The sequence below is a fragment of the Lolium perenne genome, chromosome 4 (assembly GCF_019359855.2).
Source record: "Lolium perenne isolate Kyuss_39 chromosome 4, Kyuss_2.0, whole genome shotgun sequence".
In the NCBI taxonomy this organism is placed as follows: domain Eukaryota; kingdom Viridiplantae; phylum Streptophyta; class Magnoliopsida; order Poales; family Poaceae; genus Lolium; species Lolium perenne.
This window is the reverse complement of record NC_067247.2, coordinates 245,584,348-245,596,911: the sequence shown is the minus strand read 5'-3', so window position 1 is coordinate 245,596,911 and position 12,564 is coordinate 245,584,348. Positions and strand designations below refer to the sequence as shown.

Here is a 12,564-nt window from a genome sequence, read left to right as displayed (position 1 = left end):
GCTTTTGTTTTTGTTTTTGTTTTTGTTTGAATAAATTGGATACTAGCATTCATTGTGTGGGAGAGATACACGCTCCGTTCTTGCATATGGACAAATATGTCCTTAGGCTTTACTCATAATGTTCATGGCGAAGGTTGAATCTTCTTCGTTAAATTGTTATATGGTTGGAAACGGGAAATGCTACATGTGGTAATTGGTAGAATGTCTTGAATAATTTGATACTTGGCAATTTTTGTGCTCATGTTTAAGCTCTTGCATCATATACTTTGCACCTATTAATGAAGAAATACATAGAGCTTGCTAAGATTTGGTTTGCATAATTGGTCTCTCTAAGGTCTAGATAATTTCTAGTAAGGGTCGAACAACAAGGAAGACGGTGTAGAGTCTTATAATGTTTACAATATGTCTTTTATGTGAGTTTTGCTGCACCGGTTCATACTTGTGTTTGTTTCAAATAACCTTGCTAGCCTAAGCCTTGTATCGAGAGGGAATACTTCTCATGCATCCAAAATCCTTGATCCAAACACTATGCCACTTGTGTCCACCATACCTACCTACTACATGGTATTTCTCCGCCATTCCAAAGTAAATTGCTTGAGTGCTACCTTTAAAATTTCCATTCTTCATCTTTGCAATATATAGCTCATGGGACAAATAGCCTAAAAACTATTGTGGTATTGAATATGTACTTATGCATTTTATCTCTTATAAGTTGCTTGTTGTGCGATAGCCATGTTCCTAGGGACGCCATCAACTACACTTTGTTGAATATCATGTGAGTTTCTATGCATGTCCGTCTTGTCTGAAGTAAGGGCGATTTACCATGAGTTGAATGGTTTGAGCATGCATACTGTTAGAGAAGAACATTGGGCCGCTAACTAAAGCCATGATCCATGGTGGAAGTTTCAGTTTTGGACAAATATCCTCAATCTCATATGAGAAAATTAATTGTTGTTGAATGCTTATGCATTAAAGAGGAGTCCATTATCTGTTGTCTATGTTGTCCCGGTATGGATGTCTAAGTTGAGAATAATCAAAAGCGAGAAATCCAATGCGAGCTTTCTCCTTAGACCTTTGTACAGGCGGCATAGAGGTACCCCTTTGTGACACTTGGTTAAAACATATGTATTGCGGTGATAATCCAGGTAATCCGAGCTAATTAGGACAAGGTGCGGGCACTATTAGTATACTATGCATGAGGCTTGCAACTTGTAGGATATAATTTACATGATGCATATGCTTTATTACTACCGTTGACAAAATTGTTTCTTGTTTTCAAAATCAAAGCTCTAGCACAAATATAGCAATCAATGCTTCCCTCTGCGAAGGGCCTTTCTTTTACTTGATAGATGCGAAGCATGTCTAATGGGAAAAATGACTAAGACTCCATTCTCTGGTATTATAGAGCGAGCTACAGACTTATTGGAAATCATGCATACCGATGTGTGCGGACCAATGAGTGTAGCCTCGCGCGGTGGTTATCGTTATGTTCTAACCTTCACAGATGATCTGAGTAGATATGGGTATATCTATTTCATGAAACATAAATCCGAAACTTTCGAGAAGTTTAAGGAATTCCAAAGTGAAGTAGAAAATCAACGTAACAAGAAGATTAAATTTCTACGATCTGATTGCGGAGGTGAATATCTGAGTTATGAGTTTAGCATGCATTTAAAGAAATGTGGAATACTTTCACAATTGACACCGCTGGGAACACCACAACGAAATGGTGTGTCTGAATGTCGTAATCGAACTGTCTTAGATATGGTTCGTTCTATGATGTTTGTTACTGATTTACCGTTATCATTTTGGAGTTATGCATTAGAGACAGCTGCATTCACTTTAAATAGGGCACCATCTAAATCCGTTGAAACAACACCGTATGAATTATGGTTTAATAAGAAACCTAAGCTGTCGTTCCTAAAAGTTTGGGGTTGCGAAGCCTATGTAAAAAGTTACAGCCGGACAAGCTAGAACCCAAAGCGGAGAAATGCGTCTTCATAGGATACCCTAAGGAAACTATAGGGTACACTTTCTATCATAGATCCGAAGGCAAAATCTTTGTTGCTAAGAACGGAACCTTTCTTGAGAAAGAATTTCTCACTAAAGAAGTGACTGGAAGAAAAGTAGAACTCGACGAGATTACTGAATCTTCTCTCGTTAATCAGAGTAGCGCAGTACCGGAAGTTGTTCCTATGCCGCCTGCACCGGAAACAGAGGAAGCAAATGATAATGATCATGAAACTTCGAACGAGATAGCTACTGAACCTCGCAGATCGATAAGGGAACGTACCACTCCTGATTGGTTTGATCCTTGTCTAAATGTCATGATTGTGGACAACAATGATGAATACCCTGCGACGTATGAAGAAGCGATGATGAGCCCAGATTCCAACAAATGGCAAGAACCCATGAAATCCGAAATGGGATCCATGTATGATAACAAAGTGTGGACTTTGTTAGACTTACCTGATAGCCTCAAGGCTGTCGGGAATAAATGGATCTTCAAAAGAAAAACTGATGCTGATGGTAATATTACTGTCTATAAAGCTCGACTTGTCGCAAAGGGTTTCCGAGGTGTTGACTACGATGAGACTTTCTCACCTGTAGCGAAGGTAAAGTCTGTGAGGATTTTGTTAGCAATAGCTGCATTTTTCGATTATGAGATTTGGCAGATGGATGTCAAAACGGCGTTCCTTAATGGAGATATTGAGGAAGAGTTGTATATGGTACAACCCAAAGGTTTTGTCGATCCTAAAAATGCTGACAAGGTGTGCAAACTTTAGCGTTCAATTTATGGACTGAAGCAAGCATCCAGAAGTTGGAACCGACGCTTTGATAAGGTGATCAAAGACTTCGGGTTTATACAGTGTCATGGAGAGGCCTGTATTTACAAGAAAGTGAGTGGGAGCTCTGTAGCATTCCTGATATTATATGTAGATGACATATTATTGATTGGGGATGATATAGAACTATTAAGTAGTGTAAAAGGTTATTTGAATAATAGTTTTTCAATGAAAGACCTTGGTGAAGCATCGTACATTTTAGGCATCAAGATTTATAGAGATAGATCAAGACGCCTAATAGGGCTTTCACAGAGTACATACCTGGACAAGATTCTAAAGAAGTTTAGCATGGACGAAAGTAAGAAAGGGTTCTTACCTATGTTACCAGGTAAGGTCTTGAGTAAGACTCAAGGTCCGACTACGGCAGAAGAAAGAGAAAGGATGAATCAGATCCCCTATGCCTTGGCAGTAGGCTCTATCATGTATGCCATGCTATGTACTAGACCGGATATAGCACATGCTGTTAGTTTGACTAGCAGATATCAAAGTGATCCAGGAATGGAACACTGGACAGCGGTCAAGAATATCCTGAAGTACTTGAAAAGAACTAAGGATATGTTTCTTTGTTATGGAGGTGACCAAGAGCTCGTTGTAACCAGTTACACCGATGCAAGTTGGAACACTGATCCTGATGACTCTAAGTCTCAGTCTGGGTACGTGTTTATATTGAATGGTGCTGCAGTAAGCTGGTCCAGCTCGAAGCAGTGCACGGTGGCGAAGTCTTCAATAGAATCGGAGTACATAGCGGCTTCAGAGGCTTCATCAGAAGCGGTATGGATGAAGAGGTTCATTGTAGAGCTCGGTGTGGTTCCTAGTGCATTGGACCCATTAATCATTTACTGTGATAACATGGGTGCCATCGCCAATGCACAAGAGCCAAGGTCACACAAGAGGCTGAAGCATATCAAGCTGCGTTACCACTCGATTCACGAGTACATCGAAGATGGAGAAGTAAAGATTTGCAAAGTACACACTGATCTGAATGTAGCAGATCCGTTGACTAAAGCTCTCCCTAGGGCAAAGCATGACCAACACCAGAATGCCATGGGTGTTAGGTATATTACAATGTAATCTAGATTATTGACTCTAGTGCAAGTGGGAGACTGAAGGAGATATGCCCTAGAGGCAATAATAAAGTGGTTATTATTTATATCTTTATGTTTATGATAAATGTTTATATATCATGCTATAATTGTATTAACCGAAACATTAGTACATGTGTGTTATGTAAACAACAATGAGTCCCTAGTAAGCCTCTTGTATAAATATCTTGTTGATTAATAAATGATCATAGTTTCATGATCATGAACATTGGATGTTATTAATAACAAGGTTATGTCATTATGTGAATGATGTAATGGACACACCCAATTAAGCATAGAATAAGATCACGTCATTAAGTTATTTGCTATAAGCTTTCGATACATAGTTACCTAGTACTTTCGACCATGAGATCATGTAAATCACTTATACCGGAAAGGTACTTTGATTACATCAAATGCCACTGCGTAAATGGGTGGTTATAAAGGTGGGATTAAGTATCCGGAAAGTATGAGTTGAGGCATATGGATCAACAGTGGGATTTGTCCATCCCGATGACGGATAGATATACTCTGGGCCCTCTCGGTGGAATATCGTCTAAATATCTTGCAAGCATATGAATGGTTCATAAGAGACCACATACCACGGTACGAGTAAAGAGTACTTGTCAGGAGACGAGGTTGAACAAGGTATAGAGATACCGATGATCAAAGCTCGGACAAGTAAAATATCGCGTGACAAAGGGAATCGGTATCGTATGTGAATGGTTCATTCGATCACTAAGTCATCAGTGAATATGTGGAAGCCATTATGGATCTCCAGATCCCGCTATTGGTTATTGGTCGGAGAGAGGTCTCAACCATGTGTACATAGTTCGCGAACCGTAGGGTGACACACTTAAGGTTTGATGTCATATTAGTAGATATTGAATATGGAATGGAGTTCGAAGTTTTGTTCGGAGTCTCGGATGGGATCCAGGACATCACGAGGAGTTCCGGAATGGTCCGCAGAATAAGATTCATATATAGGAAGTCATTTTATAAGTTTGAAAATGATCCGGTGCATTTATGGAAGGTTCTACAAAAGTCCGGAAGAAATCACTATGGAAGGCGGAGTCCCGGAGGGACTCCACCTAGCATGGCCGGCCAACCCTAGGGGGTGGAGTCCCAGATGGACTCCATCAAAGGTGGCCGGCCACCCCCTCATGGAAAGGTGGGAATCCCACCTCAAGTGGGAATCCCACCTTGGGTAGGTTTCCCTACACATGGAAGGTTTTGGGTTTGGGGCTTATTCGAAGACTTGTAGTCCAACACTTGGGGGTTCCACCTATATAATGAGGAGCAAGGAGAGGGGGCCGGCCACACCAAAGCCCTAGCTTGGCCGCACCCCTCAAGTGGCCGGCCACCCCTCTCCCAAACCCTAGCCGCCCCTCCTCCACCTCTTCTCCCGCATACGCTTAGCGAAGCTCCGCCGGAGATCTCCATCGACACCGCCACCACGCCATCGTGCTGCCAGGATTCAAGGGGGGTCTACTACTTCCGCTGCCCACTGGAACGGGTAGAAGGACGTCGTCTTCATTAACACCGAACGTGTGACCGAGTACGGAGGTGCTGCCCGATTGTGGCACCGTCAAGATCTTCTACGCGCTTTTGAAAGCGGCAAGTGATCATCTTCTGCAACAACGAGATCTAATCTCGTAGGCTTTGGAAATCTTCAAGGGTTAGTCTCGTTCATCCCCTCGTTGCTACCGTCTTCTAGATTGTATCTTGGATTGGATTGCATTCTCGCGGTAGGAAAATTTTTGTTTTCTATGCTACGAATCCCTACATCTACTGCTGGAATAATCAGGCAACAAGTGCAAGATTACAATGAGTTGTTTCATGCCTCTAGGGATCCCATGATTTGGCTTATAAAGACACCCGGATCTAGGGTTACACTGGTAGAGATCTATCCGGATACGACTAAGTCTAGGTTAATCTAAGTTATCCTATCGTGCACGTCACGGATCCGATCGGCATGTACTATGGGCCGGATCCGGTTACTCGTCTCCAGGCTGGACTCCTCCATCTTGTATTTCCAACAACTAGGTTGTCCGGTTAGATCTAGGCATTACCACCATCTGTGGGTCACCCAGTATACCTAGTTGGTCTATCCAGAACAAACGGTATGAGGCTGATGTATGGGATCCACTTAGTGCCACATCAACAAATACGTATTTCGAAGGTCGGTGACCGTACCGATTTCGCACTTCAACTTCTGGTACCATAGATGCATTTTACTCGTATAATAATTAATAATGGAAACAAAAGAAGATAAAATGTAGTATATTCAGTTACACACATGGTGCTCACGGCCAGTACGTACTTATTGTATGCTCAGCTCGCATTCCACACGCTACTTAACTGTCGGCCGGTTTGCACGCGCAGCCGTGGCCCACGTATGTATTACGAACGGATGCGCGTCAGGTTAACTTTAACGTCATCAGCTGACTCAAAACCTAGCTAGCGATCACAAGTGCCAAATGAATTTGGTCAAGAGACGACGCAATTACAATGTCTGCTCTCCGCTTGTGTGACGCTTCCTGGAGCTAGCGTACGTACGTACGTCTCACCTGCTAAAAGCTTGCACCGCCCTTCTTTCACCAAAGATTAATTAGTTAATTAGTTAGTTAAATGCCCGTGTGCCCTTAACAAACTAAGTGCATGTCCTCGCAGGAAATTTCTCACACGTCAACCACTTTAATTTTTCTCTCTCCAGAAACCCTTAAACGGATTTGAAGAACACAAAGCACACACATACACACCGTCAAGCGAAATGTTCTTTACTAATCTGACCCCTCAACGACCGGAAAATGTTGCGTCTCCATCCTGCAATTGGTGGATTATGTTTTAGAAAACTGAAACGATGAAAACATGGAGCTGACTGCATCAATCAGCTCTAGCTTAGAGGTATGATCGACCCAGTCATGCCAGTCAGGGTCAACCGCGTGTCCCCATCAGGGTTAGTGAACAACCGTTTGTTACTTTCTGTGTATAAAATCATGTATCATCGGCCTTTTCGGTGCCACTGGGCCTGGGTGACAGGAGTACTTAATTTGATCGAACTGGATGAAGATTGGTAGCAACACCCGCAGAATAGTAACGTTCCAACAAACCAAAAGCTCACGAATTCTCTTCCAGGCACACCACATGGCAACATATATGTATTTTTGGCAAAGCCCGGTCTTCTAAAGCCCACCTATATAAGTAGCTTCCTACTCGAGCTATAGCATCAGCCATTCGACCTCCACCGATCGATCACCTCAGTCTTCTATATCTAATTCCAATCTTAGTCAAGCTAGCTTCAACAATGGCGGCTGGTGCTGCAAAGCTGAACGTTTTGCTGGCTTGTGCCTTATTGCTCCTCGCTGTAGGGTGCAAGGCCAGCCCTTACTGGCCACTGGAGATTGGGTTTTACCACGACAAGTGCCCCCAAGCAGAGTCCGTCGTCAAGGGCGTCATGGAGTATGCCATCTCCAAGAACCCCGGCAATGGCGCCGCCATGATCCGCATGCTCTTCCACGACTGCTTTGTCGAGGTACTAACCTTTTCGATTTTTATTCTAGTTAATAGTACTGCAGGTTTTAGACATTTACTATTTAGTTGCAGATATTTATTGTGCAAGAAAACGTATTTGCATACAGATGGTATAGTATTATGGTAGGCGGACTTGATTAAATTTCTGATGAATGGTGGTTTAGGGTTGCGATGCGTCCATCTTCCTCGACCCGACACCGTTCAGCCCTACGCCAGAGAAGATCAGCCCCCCGAACGACCCATCCGTGCGCGGCTTTGAGCTCATTGACGCGATCAAGGAGGCCGTGGAGGCGGTCTGCCCGGGTGTCGTCTCTTGCGCCGACATCCTCGCCTTCGCTGCCCGCGACGCGTCCTGCATCCTCAGCAAAGGCACGGTCGCCTTCGACATGCCGTCCGGCCGCCGGGACGGCACCTTCTCCAACGCCTCGGAGCCTCTCAAGTTCTTGGTCCCACCCACGTCCAACCTCAGCGATCTCCTTGACAGCTTCGTCGTCAAGGGACTCAACGCCGAGGATCTCGTCATCCTCTCCGGCGCGCACACCATCGGGCGCTCCCACTGCTCCTCCTTCGTGTCCGACCGCCTCAATACCCCCTCCGACATCAACGGCGCCCTCGCCTGGTTCCTGCGGAGCCAGTGCCCCGCCGACGCTACCCCCGGCGGCAACGACCCGGTGGTGATGCAGGACATGGTGACGCCCAATGTGCTCGACAGGCAGTACTACAAGAACGTGTTGGCACACACGGTGCTCTTCACTTCCGATGCCGCGCTACTCACATCGGAGGAGACGGCGAGGATGGTGGAGGACAACGCCAACATTCCTGGGTGGTGGGAGGGCAGGTTCGCCAAGTCCATGGTGAAGATGGCCGGCGTCGAGGTCAAGACCGGCGACCAGGGCCAGATCAGGAAGAACTGCCGGGCAATCAACTACCACTAGTAGTATGGCTCCCGTACACGCGCATGCATGCATGGTGAAGGGATCACTCGGCGTCTTTGTTTCAGCGATCCTGCAAGGGGGTTCATATGTTCTAATTTTGGCGATTCTTTCACCGCGCTCTATTTCTTAGCATTCGTTCATCATTGTTGTCTTTCCTTTGGTTTGTTCCTTTAGTTCACGTTCTCGCCACCGAATGTTCCCGTGTGGGGTTGTACAGGTGTAACTGTGAATCAGTGTTATTTGTATATGGAATAATAAATTGCTTCATGTCCCGCATTCCGGCTGCGCGTTCGGTTAATTTGGTTAATTCGGTTCGGTTATACCGGTTTTTAGTTAATACGATTTTAATACTTCGGTAAATACGATTTTGTATAAAAATACGATACGGTTTCGGTAATAACCATAAAATATCGGTTCGGTTTCGGTAATAACTAAATTAACCAAAGTTAACGCGAATTGTTGAATAGCACATAAATTTTATATTTCATATTTATTTTTATTTTTGTGATTAAACGGAATGTTTTGCAAGATCAAGACACAAAAGTAAAAAACAATGCGGCCAAAACAGAAATGTAGCTAAGGTTGATAGTCCGAATTGACAACGTGTGCCCAAATCGAATCAAACATACACTCGTATGTACCATCACACTGGAATTTCTTCACTATGTAAACTTAAATTCAAATCTTATGTAAACGTAGAAATGTAGAATGCGAAGTTTAGCTGGATAGGAGAGAGAAAGTGTTCACCAGCTGGGCAATTCGGTTTCATTTGGTTTAACTGAATTATTTCGGTTTTTAACTGAATTAACTGTTTCGTATATGGTTAGCTATTTGGCTAACTGTAACCTAACTTAAAACTGAAAAATATATAATATGGTTACAGTCAAGTTTTTATCGGTTCGGTTTTTGGTTTCAGTTCGGTTATGCACAGCCGGACCCCGTATGCTTTGAAACACGAGAAAATGACAAAAAAAACTACCACATTTTGAACGATCTTGTCAGAGAACTACCATTTTAGAGTTTTTTGACACATAAATATCACTTCGGGGGTATGGTCGTGACAAAAAACATTGATTTTGGCAATTAGCCATGTTAATCTTTTCTGACTAGAAGGGCACATCTGTCAGGTACACGTAGCAACTTAAAACCTAACTAGAGATTTGATTTTACAAAAAAACCTAAAATATTATTTCCATACAACACATAGGTACTATCAGTTTACCACATCTATACCTAATAATAAAGGAGCTAGCGTTTCCGTGGTTTGGTCCGTCGTGTTTGCGCTTTCGTCCGCCTCTCTATGCGTCTTCATAAGTATACTTCGGACATTTTCCTTTGTACGTGTTTCTTAGTCGCTGTCCAACTCCCGGGTCGATCTGGCACGAACAAACCTGAAGAAAAGTAAAAGAATCAGCGCAACGATCGCCCTCCTCCTGCGGTCCTGCCCAAATCCGGATGACCTTCCAAAGCAGGCCCTGGCACCACCAGTTTCCGTTCGGAACGCAAACTGCTACTACGTTTTGCATACCAACAGGATCTGGTCTTGCCATCCGTGGTACGTCACGAAAGCTGAATCCAACACGAAGTCCATCCCCGTCCTCGATGCTTCAATAAAAACCGCACCGACACCGACGCAGGCCTAAAGCTTCCTACTATCGCCTGGCCGCGACTACCCGAGACCCCCTTTGCTCGATTACTCGCCGCCGTCTCCGAATTTCGTGTCCAGGAGGGTAAGCCAAACGGTGGCAGCGAGCTTCGCAGCGTTGGCGATGATGTCGCAGGCGCTGCCGACCATGGAGTCCAGTAAAAAGAGGATCTCTACGGCGTCCTTGGCCTTCACAAACAGCACGCGCTGCTTGGTGTCTACCACAAGCACGCGCTGCGCCTTGGCATCTACCAGAAGCTTCAGGTTCACCGGCATCAGCGCGGCTATATTGGTTGGCAATTGCCAGTGTTGGGGATGTTGGAGCATGCAGTTGGACCCCGTACGATGATGGGGGCGGCTGGACAGGCTGGTCATCGATCGAGTCGCCACTCGCCGGAGGACGCCGAGAAGTACCTTGCACCGGCCGACGACCTGGGAGAGGCTGGCTGCGCATCCTGGTGGCGTAGCAGGTTGCGATGGAGGAGCTAGCTGCTGATCGATGCACTGGACGGCAACATGGTCGATGTCTGACGAGAAGGCCCTGCCACGGGACAAGCGGGCTTACACGTTCACGCGGCGTAGCAGGTGCAGGTCACGATGTTTCCGTCTGCTCAATGTTGGGCCATCAACGTTCTTCAGTGCCAAGCACCCTGCCCATTAATCTCACGCCTACTCCCCTAGAAGTTGCTCTGCAGCAACAAGATGGCCATCTCTGAATCGCTCTATTTGGTGGTTGTGGCCTACGGTGGGCTTTCTCCAGGCGAAAATAAATTACGATAACCCTGCTGTTGTGTCTCTCAAACCAAGTATTGAGCCATATCGATCTTGATTCTGTATTTGCTATAATAATAAAAACTACGGCAATATGCATGGAGCCTTGATTACTGATTTAATTCACCGCGAAGAAGGCAAACAGCTGGGGCAGCGACCAAGACTAGCAGATAGGGCCACAACGCGTAGGGCGGCCAGCGACACTGCAGGCGGCTTGCGGGAGTTTGCAGTCAAGGGCGATCTGCCGACCTACTACTGGTCGACATTTTCCTCGCATCACCCAGTATGCCGATTGATCATGTGAGGTTCTACCATAACTCCATGTAAAATAGGATTACAAAAAAAATTGTTTCAAAAAAAAGGATTACAAAAAAGTTCATATCAGCTTATTAGTGATAGTGATATGTGGAGATAGAAACTGATTTAACGCAATTAGACAATTCATAGATTATGCTCATTTTTTTAAAAATTGCAGGCAACTTAAACATGAAGAGGAGCATGGATATTGGACATGTAGTATTGATATGTGTACTTTTCATAAATTGTCATTGAATTTATGTTGCTTGTGCACTTTATGATCTATTTAGATTGTGTTTTTTTTTTAATATCAATATCAATAAAAGATTGAGGCAGAAGCGTGTATTGAGCCCAAGGTTATGCCAGTTGACTTTGGTGCAAAACTTAGCTCATACCGATATATGTTTAGCAAAAGTTATTGTTTTTCATTTCCGTTCCAACGCACGTTTGAATTATGGAACGGGGTGAGTACTAAATTTTTGAACCGTTAGCAAAATAAATTATGGAACAGAGTGAGTAATAAATTTGGTTTCATATCCTCATAAATTTAAGGATGTCGCCAACTATTATTATAAGTATGCGGTATTATAAGTAGATGCAGCGAGGGGCTTGCAATCTAATATTATTATTATTACGTGTAGGAGAAAACGTGACTTAACGACGATGGGGATAAAGAGGAGAACAGTCAACATATTAGATATTTGGTAACCCGGTGCAACGCACGGGCACTTTTGCTATTACATATAACGGACCATGCCACGCTGACCGTTTTCTATATCTGCTGCTCTATGGATCGTCGTCCCGTCTGTTTTACCGCTCCAGAGCTAGGCCTTCTCTTATGGGCCGCGAGCGACAAGTCAACAGGCATCTAAGACCAACAGAAAACATAGGCAACTTGTCTGGATTAATCCCACATCGCTCCCTTAAACCGAGTCTGATCAATTTATATACCTTTGCATATGGCCTGATAGCACAAGCTGCTCAGGGAATCAGCAACGCAGCGGAATTAACTTGGGATAGTTTGGATGGCATGCGTGGGTGGAGTGGACTCGCAGAGTCGAACAAAGAGAGATGACATGAACCGGCACAGAGGCAAAATCACGAATGAATGGAAGGCATAATCGGAAAAGATAAAAACCAGATCGGAAGAAAACGAGGGGCCGGCCATATCACATCGGAAGAAAACGGAAAAGAGACTGCGCCGCCAAGGCTCGCTCACCCGCTGGCCTGGGAGCTAGGGCCAGTTACGGCTAGGGTGGTGAGGGCGTGGGTGCGGGGACGGCGCAGACGGCAAGCGGCGGCGCATCGCGGGGGTATGTGCGGGTGGGAATTTGAGAGCTTAGAGCTAACGGGCGGCGCAGCAGACTGAAGTAGAGGAGACGCGCTGGTCGTGGCGGCGCAGTGGGGCGTCCTTTTATCACATGCGAGGTGAGCGACACACAAGGCGTGGAGGA

At 44.8% G+C, this 12,564-nt stretch overlaps 1 protein-coding gene across 1 annotated transcript; it reads left to right on the top strand.

Moving 5' to 3' along the window:
- Positions 1–7,042: 7,042 nt before the first annotated feature.
- On the top strand, positions 7,043–8,664 carry LOC127332383 (peroxidase 2-like). The gene is made up of 2 exons (XM_051358677.2): positions 7,043–7,463; positions 7,627–8,664. Exons 1-2 carry the CDS (start codon positions 7,236–7,238, stop codon positions 8,395–8,397), a joined length of 999 nt encoding a protein of 332 aa, XP_051214637.1. The 5' UTR covers positions 7,043–7,235; the 3' UTR covers positions 8,398–8,664.
- The last annotated feature ends 3,900 nt before the right edge of the window (positions 8,665–12,564 follow it).